The sequence below is a fragment of the Eutrema salsugineum genome, unplaced genomic scaffold (genome assembly GCF_000478725.1).
Source record: "Eutrema salsugineum unplaced genomic scaffold, Eutsalg1_0 scaffold_8, whole genome shotgun sequence".
In the NCBI taxonomy this organism is placed as follows: domain Eukaryota; kingdom Viridiplantae; phylum Streptophyta; class Magnoliopsida; order Brassicales; family Brassicaceae; genus Eutrema; species Eutrema salsugineum.
This window is the reverse complement of record NW_006256414.1, coordinates 4,120,076-4,139,319: the sequence shown is the minus strand read 5'-3', so window position 1 is coordinate 4,139,319 and position 19,244 is coordinate 4,120,076. Positions and strand designations below refer to the sequence as shown.

Genomic DNA, 19,244 nt, shown 5'->3' with positions numbered 1-19,244 from the left:
TAAGCAGTTTATATAGTCATAAAGAAGTATTACCAGATTTTTTCATCATGTTGTCAACCTTATTTTGGAAATGATTCACAAAGCTGTTCTTATCATTTCTTTTAGGAAATAGATTTAACCACCCCGGTTCCACTGCAAATATCTACAAAGAAAAAATAAAAAAATAAATGCCAGTAAACATTATTATGTAACAAGAAGGCCAATAATGTTTTGATAAAATTTTTGTTTTACTGGATTTTAGACCTTACAATCAAAGCATACCCAAAACCAGGGAAGCTTGTGGTCCTACCCTTCGTAAGATCTTCCCTCATTGATATCAAGCCATGCTTATTGAATGCAAACGTCGCTGCTCCCCAAGCATAGTCGTTGACTGATTCTCCAAGTAAAAGTAGATATATAGGAGATATACCTTCTGTTGTTTTTGCAAAAAGCAAACTCCTCACCAAAAAAAAAAAGATATGCCTTTTGATAAGGCATCAAATCAATTGCATCATCTGGCACTTCAAATCTAGATTGCAGTTTCTCGAGATTGATGGTTAAAGATGCTTGTCCTCTCTTTTGATATAGCAAGCTGTGAGCCTCCTCTTCTGTTACTTTTAGGTTATCTTGAATTGTACGCCAATGATATTCATCTTCAAATCCGGATACCTGAATTCAGATTGAGCATTAAAATCAACAATAAAAAGGTGTTAATGAAATACAAAATTCAAATTAATTACCTATAACCCATCAATGGGAAGTCCAGTACTATATAAGATATCTTCAAGTCCGATATCTACATAGAACATACTCATATTCCTTTCCCCAAAAGCAAAACATTATGTTCTAAGTCATAAAACTTAGCTAGAGCAGTGTTGAGCTTCATATTAAGCCAATGTACTGTCTTGGGAATACTTTAAAATATCTAAAACATGTAGCTTCGATATGGTTTCTGATTCTTGGCTCTAAATCCCAAGAAAGAAATGTAGCCATATGACACAAACTTTTGAAATTTTGTTCATGCCCCATTACGCCTGTAGCCATTGTGCCTACAATTTCATTTTCACAGTTAGAAAAATGCATATCCAAAACCTTATAAATCAATTAGAAACTATTTTTTAAGTTGATTTATAAGGTTTTATTTCAACTTACAAAATTGATAGAATATAGATAATTTAGAATATTTATCTGCATATATGTAAGTTTGTAAATTTGTATGTTTTAGTATTTTTTTACTAATGACATATTTTTTCCGTTCAAATTATTATATGTTTTAGAATTTTTTTAGAATCATGTAATATCGAAATATTGTTATGGTCATAATATATATTGATACTTACAAAAATTTCAAGTTTATGCTTTGTTTTGTAGATTTACAGAAATTGGATGTATTTGAGAAGCTTGAAGCAAAGTGTAAGGTAAAAAAAAAAAGATAATAGTTCAATGAGTTTTTTCTTCATTTGCTATTGATAGTCGAGATTTTCTTAACCATATAATACACAGAATATATCCTTCTTTATTGTTAATTTTTGACACTTTAGAATATGATAGATAACTATTAAATAAAAAGAACATGATATATAACTTTTTTTTTCCACTTCTCTCACTTACCACTATTTCATATAATATTAATTACATTGCTGATATTGATTACATAACATGTAACGTAATAACGTATAATTACAACACAGCTTTTAATTGGAAGTCACAAATTGAGCAATTATTACTGTAACATATAAATAAATATTTTGGTCAAAAATTATAAATAAAGAAAATGAAAATTTTTATATGGTTGAAAGTAACGGTTATAAAAAGAATATATTACAATGAATGATATAACAATTAAATGCAATCAAAAGCATTTAGTCTATTTAAAAAAAAAACCAACTAAGAACACATTTAATTTTTACAATCAATATATATATATATATATATATATATATATATGATTTTCATTTTTTTAACAGTTTAATTTTCTAACTTATGATTTTAAAACTCATTAAACTCAATTGATTGACCACTTAATTGACATGTAACTTACGGATTAACAAAAAAAAAAAAACTAAATGAATCATCAGCATTTCTTATTTTTGTTTATATATGTAGCAATGTTTTCTCTTTGGAAACCTCATGCCTCATTTCTTTTTTTTTTTTTTGTTTCTTTAGTTACCTCACACATGTATATATTAGATTGGTATTTCATAATTATGTATACAAAGATGATGAGAATGAAAATAAAATAATATATATATATATATATATATATATATGTATATAGAGGTGGGATGGCAATGAAGACCATAACAAAAAAGAAATTAAAGATGTATCTAAAAATGTAGGAGGTGCTATTCTATCACGGAAATCTATTTGGTTTCTGATCACTTATCTTTCTTTTTTTAGTGTTATTTTGGTTTCTTCTTCTTCTATATTGTAATTAAATTTTGTAATTCTTATTTTTTTTTCAAAATATTTTACATGTATCTTTAAATTTTGTAATATTTATAAGCTTTAAATTTATTCTATCTTTTTGTTGTGTTTTCATTATTTTGTATTTCTGTTTCTTCTTCTTTTTTATTTTTATATTTGTATATAAGTTTTTCATTAATATTTATAGTGTTTAGTGGTTCATCTTCTAATTTTGTTAACATCTGAACTGCATGTGATTCATTATATCATATTGCGATTTTTTATAATTTAAAATTTAATTTTAGGCCCTTATGTTGTAGTTTATATTTTTCAAATTTAATTTATTTTCAGCACGTTAAAAAGGCTTTGATTTATATCAAAATGAGCTTTATATATTTTTTAATTTTTCAATAATTTATTTGTCTGTATTCCAAAAAACAATCTAATTTACTTGGAATTATTTATTAATTTTTATATTATTTATGTTTAACATAATTAAAATTTGTGATTAGGAATAATTTAATTGATTAGAAATAATTTTTATAACTATAATAATTGTCTAGGTCTATAATAATTGTCTATGTTTGATGAGCATGATAAATTTAGTGATTTCTAATACACGAATTATCAAGTTTTCAATGAATGATTTGCCAACTAATCATATGTATATGTCCAAAATGTATTTTTCACTCTTTCACTACATATTTTCCTATTTTTTTATTCTCATATCAACCTAATAATTATCAAATAAAATTAATTTTTATTGTTGGTTTTTTTAAATATAACCAACCAAAATTCCAAATACTTTTATATCAGATTGAACAAAAAATAATACTATTATAAATTTTATAACTATTATTTGTTGCATACAATCAAAATTTACTATAGGTCCAAAAAAATTTCAGTTCACTTTTTATGTGATATAAAATTATGCCTATCAAAAAAATATAAAGATAATAATTTTTTTTTGGAAATATGGTTGTGTAATGAAAACTGAAAACATATGATTTTATACAATAATGAATAAATAATAATAATTTAATACATAATCCGCGTGATGCGCGGAAAATCACCTAGTTAAAGTAAAACTAACCTTTTAACACACAATCTTCGTTTGTCTTTAATGTGCTATGGAGATATTTGATTGGTAACCTGTGGAATTGCAGAACTGCGTTTTTAAACGCGATTCCGCAAATATTTTGTCAATCAACAAAAAGTTGCAAAATGAAAAATAAAACGCAAAAACATAGTTTGCGTTTTTGCTTTAACGAAAATACAAAAAAAAAATAATAAACAGAAAAGTGAGTTTTAAGTCACTTATTTCATTCCGCAAAATATTTCTGCCATTCCGCAGTTATGCATTCTACAACACTGTTACCAATCAAAGCCTAAGAAAATAAAATCAATGTAAGATATCGCTTATACCAAATGAACAATTTATTAATTACTAGCCTCTAATTCACTAAAATCAGCACAAGCCGCTCTATATATGTCACCAACCAACAAGAATCTCACTCACTAAAAACCTATCTTCTCCGTCTGTATCTTTTTACTACTTTCTTGGTCTGTTTTCCCTTTTTAATCTCAAGCAAAAATGAGAGGCAGTACGATGCCCGAAGTTTATGATATTAATGTCGAAGCCGGAATGTCTTCACTTGCTATTGTCAACACAAATCTCTACAAGCATGTCCCCACTGAAGCACTGATTGTGTCTTCTTATAATGATCGTATCAGGCCGTTGCTTGACACTGTAGTCTGTAGACAGGCTGAGGAACCTGAATGTGATGAGAGAAGGGATTCAACTTCCCACCATTGTTGTGGTTGGAGATCAGTCCTCTGGAAAGTCAAGTGTTTAGATCGTTGATCGATTGCTTTCTTTCTCGCTTTGGTGGAAGTTTGGGTTTTTAGGGGTTTTCTGATCTGGAACTTTTGATTTCTCGCATTTTGTTAGGGTTCTATTTCTAAAAATAATGTAAATGGTAACGCCACTTTATGGTTATTCCCGTTTCAAATAAATTGAAATTTCTAAACTATTTGATTGAAGGAAAAAACAAAAAAAACTTTGCGATTTAGCACCACAGTCACTATCCATAAAGTATATGGTACATCAATTCGGTGTCAACCAGACAAAAAAAAAAGTTTGGTCGAATTTTGAAAAATCAAAAATCGTCCGATATCTGAAAGTAATTTCATTACTTGATCAGTTTAGTACATGTTACGTTTTTGTAGTCTTTTTGTGGTAATGCTAAGTTTAAACGTCAAATGTTATTCCCGTTTCTATGATTAAAATCTAGTTTGAGAAATTATTATTCTTCATAGTTTATAATATTACCAAGTCTGAATTAACTTGGAGGACAAAACAAACCAAACAAAAAGAAAGGAATTCGATTGAAATGAGGACAATGTTGTATGAAAAACACCAAAAGTGAGCTAGTAGTGAGTTCAAGGTCGCCGGGGAAATTTAGAGAAGTCCGGTGGTCGGCGTTGCATATAAGCAGTTCTTCCTTCGGTAGCTTCTTCAGTTCCATAGAATAAGAGTGTTGCATCGCCTCCTAGTCCCTGCACCAAGAAAAGTTTGTAAAATCTAATTCTACAGTGAGTTTGTGACTTAGATTGCAAATTTGACTATAGCTTTACCTGAAGTCCGGCATGGCCATCGTCCACTGCATTGAGTGCTGCCTTAAGCACACGGATTGCGGTTGGGCTGTTCCGTAAGATTTCTCTACACCATTTCACGGTTTCTTTCTCCAAATCCTCTAGCTTGAACCAGATAAAATGTCTCAGTGAAGGAGCAAAAACAATTACCAGCAAGAAAAATCTGTGATAACACTATGGGTTACTGATTAACTTTACCGGTACAATTGTATTGATAAGTCCCATTTTCTCTGCTTCAGAAGCAGTGTAGAATCTCGTCATGAACCACATTTCTCGTGCCTTTTTAGGACCAACCTGTTACAAATAGCTTGATCAGCCCATGTTTCTTAGAATTTGGATGTTGAATCGCAGATAGTTTATATCGAGCCATTACCAGACGAGACATGATGGAACTTCCATAACCAGCATCAAAACTTCCAACCTGCGGAGAGATAGTCGATACACATGATTAATACATAAGATTAGTAATAACTCTGTTCCCTACTTCACTGGCACTGGCACATTCATGACTGTAACAGAGGCTAGTGTGAGAACCTTAGGACCCGTTTGACCAAAAATAGCATTATCAGCTGCAATTGTTAAATCGCAGACCATGTGCAAGATATGTCCTCCTCCAACAGCATAACCAGCAACCTAACTCAGTCCAAAGGCAAAGAGATTAGGAAAGAAAAATGCTTTCTTCCCATTGACATAGATGCACGATAAAAGAGATGTATAGAGTTAACCGGCAGTTATTTGAAGGTGCTTACCATTGCGATAACTGGTTTTGGCAGTCTGCGGATTTGAACCTGAGTATGAACAGAAGAAGGAAGGTGGAAGATACATGAGCTCGACTAAGACGATACAATTAAAACCTGAAATTTACTCTTCGTTTTGTAGATCAAGGACATACCTGGAGATCAAGGACATTAAGTCGACCAACATCCTTGGGGTCAGCATAACCATCTGGTGTTCTAAACGCTTGATCACCACCACTGCAGAACGCTTTTGTTCCCTAGAACAATAATTACAACTATTCAGGACATTCGTTGCACAAACAGGTATCCAAAACAGAGGAATACTTCTTTGTCATCAACCCCAAAGTAGGATATGACATTGGCATTTCTGAAAAACAACAAAAAGCTTTTAGCTAGACACTGACATAAGTAACAAAAAACGATTGTTCTCAACGCTTGATCACCACCACTGCAAAACGCTTTCGTTCCCTTAACCATCAATATTCAGAACAATCGTTTCACAAACAGGTGTTCAAAACAGAGGAATAATTTTTTTGTCATCAACTCCAAAGTAAGATTTGACATTTGCACTTCTGAAACTCAACAAAAAAGCTCGTAGCTAGACACTGACTTAAGTAACAAAAAACGATTGTTCTCAACGCTTGATCACCACCACTGCAAAACGCTTTTGTTCCCTTAACCATCAATACAACTATTCAGAACAATCGTTTCACAAATAGGTATCCAAAACAGAGGAATAATTCTTTGTCATCAACTCCAAAGTAAGATTTGACATTTGCACTTCTGAAACTCAACAAAAAAGCTCGTAGCTAGACACTGACTTAAGTAACAAAAAACGATTATTCCAAAGCCACCACTGCAAAACACTTTTGTTCCCTCAACCACCGATAGAACTATTCAGACCAATCGTTTCACAAAAAACTATCCAAAACAGAGGAATACTATTGAAATCTTTGTCATCAAACTCCAAACTAGTTTCAGAACAATCGTTGAACAAACAGGTATCCAAAACAGAGGAATACAATTTAACTCTTTGCCATCAACTCCAAAGTAGGTTTGACATTGACACTTCTGAAACTTAACAACAAATCTCATATCTAGACACTGGAATTAAGTCACATAACCTAAATCTATCCACAAAAATGAATCAACTTCGATATGTTTCTGTTACATCATCCTTGCTTCAAAGCATTTTCTGAAGTAAACTAGCATAAACTTAAACCAAGTACTTTACCTTGCCGGTGAGTATGATGACTCCTACAGAGCTGTCGTCTCTGGCATCGTTAAACGCAATCATAAGCTCCTTCACAGTCTGAGGCCGAAACGCATTTCTTCTCTCTGGCCGGTTTATAGTAATCTACACCGAAAACCAAAACTTTTCAATTGAAAAACCAACTTCTCTCAGGAAATTCGTCAAACAACTTACACGCACAAACCTTTGCAATGCCTTCACCAACCGCTTTCTCATATATAACGTCAACAAACTCTTTCCTTTCTCCGTCGCCGACGAAATCAGCTTTTTCCCATACGACTTCGTGGGTCGGCACTTCACCGTGAACCTTGTGGTAGTTATCATCCATCGACGAAGCAGTACAGAGTTCCACTGAGTTAACGCGAGTAGGAATCAGGGGAATGAGATGATTGGTGACGGTGGAGATTCGCCGGTTCGCCGTGCCAAGCTCCTTGGAATCCGCCATTGGAGAGGAAGACGCAAGACAGAGAAAGATGATGATTGATGATGATGATGATGATAATACATTTTTCTATTTAAAAAGAAATGATTTTTCTATAAAAGTTTGAAGCTTTGGAGAATCAGAGGAAGTGGACAGAATTTCTTCGGCGTCTGTCTCTTTCTATAAGAAAAACGTTTGACGATGAGATAAGATAAGGCGAAACGCAAGAAACACGTGCGTTTTAATTTGACAGCTGCAGTTATTTTCATAAAAGCCCTTTAACTTATGGATTATTATTAATTATAGCTATTAACAAAATAAAGCCAAAAAAGACGATAGATTAACATTACATAATGGGTCTAATCCTTCTGTAATGTAATAGAAGAGTCATAATAAAGGTAAAGAAATACAAAAGAGACCAAAATCTAGGCAAATTGTAGCTTGGAGTTAAAGTCTTCATTGAGTAGTATTACATTGAATCCAACCTAGACGATCTTCAACAGACATATTAACGAATATGTCTCTCATTTCAAGCTTTTGGATCTTGGTAAGAGCTTTGCATCTGACATGGTTGGACAAATTAGGAATCTCTGTGATAGCATCCCAAACATTCTTCTTCTTCTTGTTTTCCTCAACCATTGATCTTCCTTGTATTATATGAAGCATCTACTCTACTGACCAAATTAATTGATCTTAGCTCTGAGAAAATCTTCATCTAAACATCCTTTTTCGTGACTGATGAATCACCAAATGCATCATCACCTTTGTCTTTTTGATCCGGTAATGGACTTTCGACTAAATTCTCCATGTAGAATTTAGTACATTCCATTGGTTCATGAACCTCATCATCATCAACATTAGCAAGTTCCATTTCTTGTTTTAGTTTCTTGATTTTTCAACTTCAAATGCTTCAGGTGTGAATTGTGATCTGGTGTAGTACCTTTCATTGATTCATGAACCTCATGACCATCATCAACATTAGCAAGATCCACTTCTTGTTTTCCTCGTTCTTCCTTGCTTCAAATGCTTGAGAATGTGATCTCACAAGTTTCCTAATTGCCATATTGTTTCCAAATACTAGCTTTATATTCTCATATTCTTCATATGTATCGTAACACACATGTCTTTGATTCGGAAACTCCTAGAGGAAACAGAGGATGTATTAGTTAACAATGTAAAGTAGTCTCATGTAGAAAAAAGTGAAAACAAGAAAACTTAGTTTTGAAGTAACGATCCCACACATGATCAGGAGTGGAGAACTTTTTAGTGATTGGATTTTCCATTCAATCTTAGAATCAAAATGTAGAAGATTAACAAAAACACGGGATATTATTGAATTTAGTTTATGTAATGTTTATAAGTCTTCCGACAATTGAATTTCTTGTTAAGAACCTACAGTATCTTTGTCTCGACGGTTTTCTTGAACATTCTTCCATTTTGATCAACACATCCCTTCTTGAAGCAGCTTGTGACTAACTCAATAAAAAAATTGGTCGCCTTTTGTAACACCCCGATCCTGACTTCCCAAAAGAAACCAGATAAAACTGATGGTATTAGCTAAACCAACACTCAAATTCCTGAACAACTTCTTATTCTTATTTTAAAACTAAACCAAATCCATAGTCTTACAAATCCAAATAAAACTTCTTAAAGAAATCCAAATCAATGAAAAATAATGTCTTAAATTAAAATATGAAATAGTCTTAAAAGCAAATAAATCTTCCTCCTTGCTGCGGAATATAGGCTATTGTCTTATGACAATTCAGAACGACTCCATAATGCTTCAGTCAATTCATTCCAAAAATAATATCATAGTGGCTTAACTTCCTTTCCACTAGAGTCCATGGAAGTCTTGCTCCCTCTAACAATATAAGTACATCTTCATGTACACCAATGGACTTTATATGTTTATTCCCGGCAGTCTCCACTTCTCTATATCTTGGAATGAACTTTCCGGAGAAGGTCCAACACTTAGTCAACCTCGGGCTAACAAAGCTATGAGTAGCACTGTTGATATGTGAATATCGACAAGGGACAGAATAGTACTTTTAGATCGGAAGCTCGGTTTTTATTAGATCAAATCAGACAAATACAACTGAGTTCGGTTATTCAGGTAAGTAATAACGAACTTAGACTTATCGAAACTAAGAATCTAGCAGAATGAGTTCTCAGTCTCTCAGTCTTCTCGGGAATATCTTGTGTCTTCTTCGGTGTCGATTCGTCTCCCTTTATATATATCCTTTGAGTCGGTCTTCAAATACATCTTCGACGATATGAGACCGAGAAGACTTTCCTTTTCTCTCGGTTCCTTTCCTTTTCTCTCTGAAGTTTCCTTTTTCCATTAGGAAAGTTTCCTATTTCGACCGAGCTCAGGGAAACCTTCCATTCCTTCGAGAGGTTTCTCACCGATCTCGGCCTATTGGGCTGTGTTCGGCCCAATGTTTCACTCGGCCCATCTTTCTCGGTACATCCCTTCGTAAACCGGGCTTATGTTATGCCGATCTTGGTTTGTACCGGAGAAAACCGGGGTGCGGTTTTCACCTCCAACAGTTAGCCCCCCCTCAGTTCGGTGAAAGGAGGTGACTTTCAGTCGAACTTGTTTCTTCGATTATCGGATCACAAACCGAGCTCGGTAACTGCTGTCGATTCACATTCCCGGACGTTTCGCGCCTGTCTTCAATGAGGCGCGTGAATTACGGGATTTTCGCGAAAATCGAGGAACCCACAATTTCCACTGTTTATAAAGGGGGAAACTCCTCTTCACATTCATTACTCTCGCTCAAGCATATATAAGGTACGCTGCTCTCCCTTCTCTCTAGCTTTTTGTTTCTCTCTCTAGTTTGTATTCGTAGTTCTCTCTCGTTTCTTCATCTTTCGCCGCCGCAAACCTTCGATTTTTCCGATCAATCTTCAAACTTCCCGTTCGATCTTCAAACTTTCCGATCAATTTTCAATCTTTTCCAGTTGATCTTCAAGCTGTTCTTCATTCTTCTTTGATCTCCTTCGAATTTACTCTTCCGAGCTCAAAATGTCTTCTAGTTCCTCTATTAACTCTTCTTCCAATCAAATCCTTCCGGAAGATCGCCGCGAACCCTCAGAGCCGAGCTCATCCTCTTCAAATCCTCATCAATCGAGTTCGTCTCAGGAAGAGAGCAATCTTCCACAGTTAGTTCGTAAGAACTCCAAGTCGGTGGAAGCTGGCAGCAGCCGTGCTAGATCTAGGGTTGAAGCCACCGAGCACCTGACTACAGAGACTCGTGAAACGGTAGCTCGGACCGGGCCGGACGCTGGCGGTAATGATCATGAGATCGAGGAGATCGAAGAACCTGAAGGAGAGAATGAGGAAGAGAACGCTACTGAGGCAGAGGTTGCCGAGGACAACCTCGATGCGGTGAACCACGCTTCACCACCGCTTCCAAGACGAAGGATCGTTCGTCCCAACAACGTACCATCTTCCTCGGTTACATCGGGTGCTATTCAGGCCGTGCTCGAAGAAAATAGGCTCTCGGACTAGGTTGCCTTCATAATTCCCGAAGCTGGAGATCGGCCGTGGGACGTGCCCGAAGGCTTCCTCTGCGTCTACTTGACCTATTTCACGCAGTGCGGGCTCTCGCTTCCTATTCCCTCTCGTCTCCTCGGGTACTGCAACCGGCGCGGTGTAGCTCTTACACAGGTGATGCCAGCATCGGTAACGAACTACGTAGGGTAACGAACTACGTAGGGTTCGTTACCTTATGCGAGGAGCTTGGCGAGGTCCCCTTCAGTCGACTGTTTGAGGACCTCTTCTCGGTAAACATCCACAAATCCAAGGAGTGGTTCTTCGCCGCAAACGCTAAGCCGAAGAAGAACATAGTTACTGGGCCTAAACCCAGTAAATTCAACGACTGGGAATCCTTGTATTTTTATCTCGAAATGAACGATCTCACCGTCAGCAATTATGACATACCAACTCAATCGGAGTGGAAGATTCCGATTGATAGATTAGATGATCTCATTCTCAGTTAAGTTCCGACTTTGTTGCTCGCTAACCTTACTTCGTTTCATCTTTACAGGTCGTCATCTTCCAAGTCTTATTCTCAATTCCGGGCTTACTTCTGAGTTCGAAGCAGCCTTCAGCGAAGCTGGTAAGCGTCGTTGGCCTGAGGTGTGGGAAGAGATTCTCCAACGCCGATCTAAGAAAGCAGGTTTGATCATCGAGCTTACTTTCATGTTCTTATCTTGAGTTTACTCCGAACTCGTCCTTGACATATTTTCATTGCAGCTTCTGTCCGGGAACCGAAATCGCGAAAGCCGAAAGCTCGAGCTAACAAGCCCCGAGCTGCTCCAAGACGAAGATCACCTAATTCGCGAGCCCAACAAACCCGAGCTGCAAGGATGCTCTCATTGGACGAGATCCCAACTCTCTTTGGCGAAGAGGAACCGAACGTGGCTGACCCGACCCCAATCCATGCTACCGGAGGGATCAATGAGCAGTCGGAGGAGTTGCCACCTGCTGCGAACTCACCTGACCAAGCCGGTCAGAAGAAACTGAAGAAAAAAAATCTTCAAAAAAGATTAAGAAGATTGAAGACTCTTCTCGAGCACAGGACGCAGCTATCGAGCTCGAGCCTCCTACAATCGCGACGTCGGACCTCGCAATTCCTCGCGACCAGGCTGAAGCTTCTCACTCTTGGAAGAGGCAGATGAGAGACCAAGCCGAAGGCTCTCCAGGACCGAAGCCAGCCAAAAGGACCAAGGTGTGCTTTGATTACGACGAAGAGGGTTCTTTTGAGGAGAACGTCGACGCTTGCACCGATCTTTATCACAAGATCTCCTCTGATGTGCCGAGTCTTCCGGCTATCTCCGAGCTCCGGTTCCCCAACTTGTACAAGGGGATTGCTCGCACAACTGCCGTGGTACTTCCTCTATTCCTTTTCTTTATTTTGATATTTTTCGTAAGTATGAGTTCTAACCCATGTTTTATTTTTGGTAGCTCGCCAGCCAGACCAACACTCTGGTTGCCGCGTACAAGGTAGCTCTCTATGACGAGCAAGTTAGGGTTGCTGAGCTCGAGGAAAGGGTCTCCAAAGCAGAAGAGCGCCTTGCCACCGAGCTCCAAATCAACGACACTCCCCATTCTTCAGTTGATTTACTGAAGCAAGAGAGTGCTGAACTAAAAGCGGTGAGAAAGGAGCTCACCGAGGCCCAGAACAGACTTGTTCAAGAGTTCGAGAAGGATCGAGAACGGCTGCGGGATTTGGTATCGCACTAGAAGAATCGAGCTAAGAGCGTTCACGCGAAGGCCTGCGAGCGCTTAGAGAAAGTCATCCGGAACTTAAACGATGCTGATCGAGCTCGTAAGCCATACCTGGTGGTCAACTAGCTCACCGGAGTTCTCGGCTTCATCAAGCAGCTCAAGAAGAAAGGCTTGTACGAGGTCCCGCCTGAGATGGTGGCTGATATCGAGGCAAAACATGCTAAAACTTTGGAGGACTTCCGCTCGGTCGATGCTTGCATCCTTACTGAAGAGGATAAGCGGATGTCTCCATTCGTGGAAGAGGATGACATTCCGGCCGCGAACGTGACCCAGAGCGCGCAGGATCCTGCGAGGGGCGAGCAGTTTGGTTCCAACGAGGACATCCTTAACGCTGATCGGGCTGCTACTTCGAAGACTGCTTAGTCTTTCTCTTTTTCTTTTTAATCGAACTTAACTGCCCTTTCATGGGTTATTTTGTAATATTTATGTTTCTCTGAACCCTCGGTGAGTTCCTTTTGAACTTATTTGCCTCTCGAGAGGCTTTTAATTATATGCTCGTTCGTCTTCTTTCTTGTCTTGATAACTTAGAAAATCCTTTAAGTAGTAGATCGGTATCTAACTTAACTTTCGACCCTCTTACGTCGGTAATGATTTGTGATTAATGCTTAAGTACTAGATCGGTATATAGTAGATGATATTCGAACATAACTTTTATTTATTTATTTTTTTCGATAGCGAATTGCGATAATTCGGCTTACGTTTTGCGAGTGTTGTGAACTCGGCTTATGGTGCGAATCTGAGGTGTTCGGCTTATTGTGCGAGCGTTTAAGCTCGGCCTGGGGAACCCAAGTGAATCGTTTCGTACTGGAAGAGTGAATTAACTCGAACTCCTGTAAACGCACGAAACGAGTTCAAGGTTTTCTACGTCGAACCTAAGTATGCGAGATGTGCTCGGTTTATTGTTCTTGGTGACTTAGAAATTTAACTGCGGGACTGGGCCCGGCTTTTAACATGTGGTTTTACCACGATACCATGTGGGTGCTCGCGAGACGGATCTCGGCTTTTAAGTTTGCATTCATGTGGAATGCTATCGAATAACTGGCCAGGAAGTCGATGTAAGAACAAGGAGTTCGGACCTTGTGATTTCAGAACTAGATCTTAGACAGATTTTGACATAATAAAATTTTATTGATGTTATAGCTGGACTCGGTAACGAGCTGCCTACGTACCCTTTAAAGGGATCAAGCCATTCGTAGTTCTAAGTACAAAATTGTTTTTGCTCCGACTAAGTAGTTTGGAGGTTTTTTTTTTTTTTTTTTTTTTTTTGGGAGTTCGCAACGAACTAGTAGTAGTAGCGTTTGAGATGCATTGAGTTCCAAGATCGGGGGATCGGAGTTCCGTCTAACTTCATAAGTTGATACGGGCTTAACCACCTTCATCACTTGGTACGGTCCTTCCCAGTTCGCACCAAGTTTTCCTGCGTTCTTTTCTTCTGTATTTTGATAGACTTTGCGCAGTACGAGATCGTCATCTTCAAAGTGACGGCCTTTAACCTTTTTGTTGTAGTAGCGAGCTGCAAGTTGCTGGTAGTTCTGTATTCGGAGCAATGCTCGTTCGCGGTGTTCTTCGACTAAGTCGAGTGCGTCAATCATCATGTTGTTATTCGCGTCGGGTTGCTGGGTAAGCATAGTTCGGCGAATACTTGGGACGTTGAGTTCGGCTGGACACATAGCTTCTGTGCCATATGCAAGGAAGAATGGTGACTGACCGGTCGAACGTCGTGGTGTAGTTCGGTGAGACCACAAGACGCCATCAAGTTCGTCCGCCCAAGTTCCCTTAGCGGTATCGAGTCGCTTCTTCAGTCCATCAATAATGGTCTTGTTTGTGGCTTCAGCTTGTCCGTTTCCTTGCGGGTATCGTGGGGTAGAGAAACTTAGTCGAATCTTCCATTTGGCACAAAAATCTGTGAAAATGATCGAAGTGAACTGGGTTCCATTGTCCGTAACGATCTCGTACGGGACTCCGTGTCGGCAGATGATGAACTTTCAGACGAACTTCTTGACATCGATTCCATGAATCTCGGGGTATGCTTCGGCTTCAACCCGTTTAGTGAAGTAGTCCGTGACGACCAAAACATATTGCTTCTGAGTTGTAGATCGGCGAAAGGGACCGATAATATCCATTGCCCAGCGCATGAAAGGATATGGTGCGGTCGAGGTCATCAGGAGCTCGGTAGGAAGATTGATCATTGGACCATGACGTTGGCACTTCTCGCAGCGTGCCGTATTCTTCTCGCAGCGTGCCGTATTCTTCTCGCAGCGTGCCGTATTCTTCTCGCAATCAGAGAGCATAGTAGGCCAGTAATAGCCAGCTTTTTTGATCTTAAATGCCAAAGACCGAGCTCCGGAGTGATTTCCTCCTTCTCCCTCATGGACCTTCTGCATTACTTCCGTGATGCCGTTGCCGTGAACGCAAGTCAAGAGTACACCGGACGCATCCCATCTGAGGAGAGTACCTCTAATGACCACATATCGAGCTGCGCGAGCCTTAAGACACCGAGCTACCCATTTATCGGCGGGAACTGTTCCGTCTCCGATGTATCCCACAATCTCTAAGGTCCAATCTTCGGGTTCGTCGTCTCCTTCGGCTTCGATATCGATTGGAACATGTTGGCCTTCGGATTCTTCCTTGGGATCGGATTCGTTATCATTGAGTTCGTCCGTGTCGTTATTGAGATCGGGAATGACCTCTTTGGATTTCGTCTTCCGGGTGAGGGGTGGAGCGAGATTGGGTTGGGCTTCGTTATCACGCCGTCTTGTAATGATACTGCAGTTCGGAGTGGGCTTGATACTTGGTTGCTCGATTGCTGCAATTGGGATAGTTCGCCGAAGATCGGGATCAGAATTAGTCGCGAGAGCGGCTAAGGCATCGGCGGTTGCATTCTCATCTCGAGGTATCTTTGTAAGTTCGAAGGTAGAGAACTCCGAAACAACATCTTTGAGGACTTTGAGATATGCGTCCATGCGGTCATTCTTGGCCTCGTATTCTCCGTGAAACTGGTTAGCCACGAGTTGAGAGTCGCAGTAGGCGTGCACATGCTCGACAGCGATATCTTTGGCAAGTCGTAGTCCGACAATCAATGCTTCGTACTCGGCTTCGTTATTGGACGCCGGGAAACCGAGTCGAAATGACTGCTCGATAACTTCTCCTTCGGGTGATTTGAGACGAATTCTGACTCCAGACCCTTTATGAGACGAGGAACCATTCACGTGAAGGATCCAGGGTTGTACGACCGGATTAGCTTCGACGAGCTCCGGTGGAAGTTTAACCAAGAAATCTGCCAGGACTTGGGATTTCGTTGCAGTTCTTCCTCGGTATTCGATGTCGTATTCGCTGAGTTCGATGGCCCACTTGGCGAGTCGTCCGGATTGACTTGGGCTATGGAGGAAAGTACGAAGAGGGTGATCGGTCAGGACCACGATCGCGTGAGATTGGAAGTACGGGCGTAATTTTCTTGCAGAAATAACCACGGCAAAGGCAAATTTCTCCAAAGTCGGATAACGATACTCCGATCCATCGAGGGATTTGCTTGTGTAGAAAATTGGCTTCTGCTCGCCACGATCTTCTCGAACAAGTATACTACTGACTGCGAACTCCGAAATCGCGATACAAAGATAGAGTGTCTCGCCGGTTTCAGGTTTGGATAAAACTGGCGGAGTGGACAAGTATTTCTTTAGCTCGACGAAGGCTTCTTCACACTTCTCATTCCATTCAAGATGTTTGTTACCGCGAAGAAGTTGGTAGAATGGTAAGCACTTGTCCGTCGATCTGGATATAAATCGATTAAGTGCTGCGATACGTCCGGTGAGTCGCTGAACTTTGCGTTTGGTTGTCGGCGATGGGAGCTCGAGAATAGCTGCGATCTGCTTTAGATTAGCTTCAATGCCTCGCTGCGTAACAATGTATCCGAGGAACTCTCCAGATGTCACGCCGAACGTGCACTTGGTGGGATTAAGCTTCATACCATATTGGTCCAGAATATCGAAGCATGTGCGAAGATGGCCGACGTGTTCGGAAGCGATAAGCGACTTCACGAGCATATCGTCGATGTAAACTTCCATAGTCCGCCCGAGCTGGCTTGCGAACATCCGGTTTACCAGTCATTGGTACGTTGCTCCAGCATTCTTCAGGCCGAAGGGCATGACGTTATAGCAGTAGATGCCACGGTCCGTGATGAACGATGTCTTCTCCCGATCTTGCGGGTGCATAAGGATCTGATTGTACCCGGAGAATGTATCCATAAACGAGAGTAGTTCGTTCCCGGTAGTCGCTTCCAATAGGCGGTCGATGTGAGGCAAGGGAAAGCTATCTTTCGGACACGCCTTATTGAGGTCGGTAAAATCGACGCAGATCCTCCATTTACCATTCTTCTTCTTTACGACCACGGGGTTTGCTAAACAATCTGGGTACTTGACTTCGGTGATGGATCCGGCTTTGAGTAACTGCTCGACCTCATCATTCACGGCTTGTGCTTTCTCTGGTCCGAGCTTTCGGCGTTTTTGCTTGATTGGCTTATACGTCGGATCAATGTTGAGCTCGTGACACGCGATCTGTGGATCGATCCCGGGCATATCTTCTACCGACCAAGCGAAGGTTGATGAATGCTGTTTCAGAAAGTGAATGAGTGGCTCGCGGATGACTGGATCGAGCTCGGCGCCGATTCCGACTTGACGCTCTGGTCTTAGTTCGTCGATGCAAACTTGAACGATCGATTCCTGCTTAGGTTTTGTCTGCTGGACGACGAGCTTGTCCGTTGGTCCTAACGAACTAATGACACAAGCTTGATTGGCCGAATGAAGTCTGCACTCGTTTATGTAGCACGATCGCGCAACGGCTTGGTTTCCTCGGAGAGTGTAAACACCGTCGGGAACTTTAGGCACTGATGGTACGTCGAAGCGACCGCTTTCATCGCGTGTAGCCAAGGCGTACCGAGAATAGCATTGTAGATCGCTGGTTTGTCGAGGATAAGGAACTGGATAATCTTTGCGACTCCGCCGAGGTAGATCGGAATATTGACCATGCCGACCGTCATACAACGTTCTCCATCGAAACCGGTAAGTGGCTCGATAAGCGGCTCAATCCTATCTGATGCCAACTCGAGCTGGTCGAGTGCTTTCTTGAAGATAATGTTAACCGAACTACCCGTATCGACCAAAATACGGCTAACTTCAACATCGTCGAGGAGTAGTTCGACGACGAGGGCATCGTTATGCGGTTTATGCAGCCCAATTGTATCGGCCTCGGTAAATACCAAGGGTGTTCCCTTCGGCAGATCCTACGGGGCTTTGGGCGCGCTGGCGGCCTGTCTGCTGTACTCTTTGATGGCTCGAACCGAATAACTGCAAGCTTCGATTGCCCCCATTATCATGTTGACACGTTTCCGCGCCTTAGGAGCATGATTCTCTGGTGCTCGGTCGTCACGATTCCGTTTCTGTTGCTCGGGCAAAACAGGCGGATTCGGTGGTGGCGGTGGTAACGTCGGTAAAGCCGGTGGAGTTGGTGGATCTTTGGCGAGTGCTTTCTCAAGCTGTTCATTGTTTGGTCGAGGCATGTGTGAACGACGGAGATTGTCAATCGAAAGTTGCCCGCCGCTCTTAGACGCGTTCGAACATCGGAGATCGTCGACCAAGATCGGTTCCTTTCGATATAGGCCGAGTAGGTATTCTCGCAGATGTCTGCATTCTTTGGTGCTGTGGCCCCTACGGTTATGGAATTCGCAGAACAATGATTCGTCTTGATCTTCTTCACCGCGGACCCACTTATTGTTCCATTGTTTGTTCGGTTGGTGGATTGCATTAGCATAGAACTTCTTGCGATTCTCATACCCTCGACCGTGTCCCGATTGCGGCTCATTAGTCGCAGTTTTCGGACGTTCGGGTTGCTTCGTTGAATAACTCTGCTCGTAAACGGCTTCTTCTACCTCTTCAGCGATGTAAGTATTAGCTCGGTGCAACGCGTCTTCTAATGTCTATGGAGGGTTATGGGTGATCGCGCTCCGGAAGCTAGTCTTTATCCGAGCTCCTTTCTGAAGACATAGGAGAGCGGCTTCATCGCTAATCGTACAATTAGCGACGATCGTCTTGAAGCGCTGGATGAAATCACGAAGGCTCTCGCTTGGTCCTTGGGCTATTTGCCAGAGCTCGGAGTTCTTGGTGTTCTGTCCAATGAACATGGAAAAGTGTTTGACGAAAGCCATCGTTAACTCCTTGTAGTTATCGATTGAATTGGCTTCGAGTCGCGAGAATCAGTCGAGATCTACTCCTCCCAAACTTTCCACAAATAGTTGACACTGAACTGCGTCTCTTTCTTCGGGCGGATTTGAACTGGTATCGGTTCATGCAGATGCCGAACGATGTCAAGAAGTGTCGGGGGTCAGTATTGCCCTCGTAGACTTTTATCTTCAGTTTCTCCATGTGTTTGACCGGCGTCCCTGCTACGCGCGGTGTGAAGGGTGTCTTCTGCGTTTCCTGAATGACGCGCTCGATTTCTGGAGCCGCG

At 40.6% G+C, this 19,244-nt stretch overlaps 2 protein-coding genes and 1 pseudogene across 2 annotated transcripts; all 3 read right to left on the bottom strand.

The window, feature by feature from the left end:
- Window positions 1-4,667: 4,667 nt before the first annotated feature.
- Window positions 4,668-7,551, bottom strand: LOC18010141 (1,4-dihydroxy-2-naphthoyl-CoA synthase, peroxisomal). The gene is made up of 9 exons (XM_006392091.2): window positions 7,214-7,551; window positions 7,012-7,134; window positions 5,933-6,034; window positions 5,790-5,828; window positions 5,575-5,673; window positions 5,414-5,461; window positions 5,239-5,334; window positions 5,023-5,145; window positions 4,668-4,944 (listed from the first exon to the last, which is right to left on the bottom strand). Exons 1-9 carry the CDS (start codon window positions 7,472-7,474, stop codon window positions 4,828-4,830), a joined length of 1,008 nt encoding a protein of 335 aa, XP_006392153.1. The 5' UTR covers window positions 7,475-7,551; the 3' UTR covers window positions 4,668-4,827.
- Window positions 7,552-7,906: 355 nt separating this feature from the next.
- On the bottom strand, window positions 7,907-9,071 carry LOC112087865 (annotated as a pseudogene).
- Window positions 9,072-13,907: 4,836 nt separating this feature from the next.
- LOC112087864 lies at window positions 13,908-16,807 on the bottom strand. Its single transcript, XM_024157963.1, has 3 exons — window positions 14,738-16,807; window positions 14,030-14,629; window positions 13,908-13,916 (listed from the first exon to the last, which is right to left on the bottom strand). The coding sequence occupies exons 1-3, from the start codon at window positions 16,805-16,807 to the stop codon at window positions 13,908-13,910; spliced, it is 2,679 nt and encodes an 892-aa protein (XP_024013731.1).
- Between the last annotated feature and the right edge of the window lie 2,437 nt (window positions 16,808-19,244).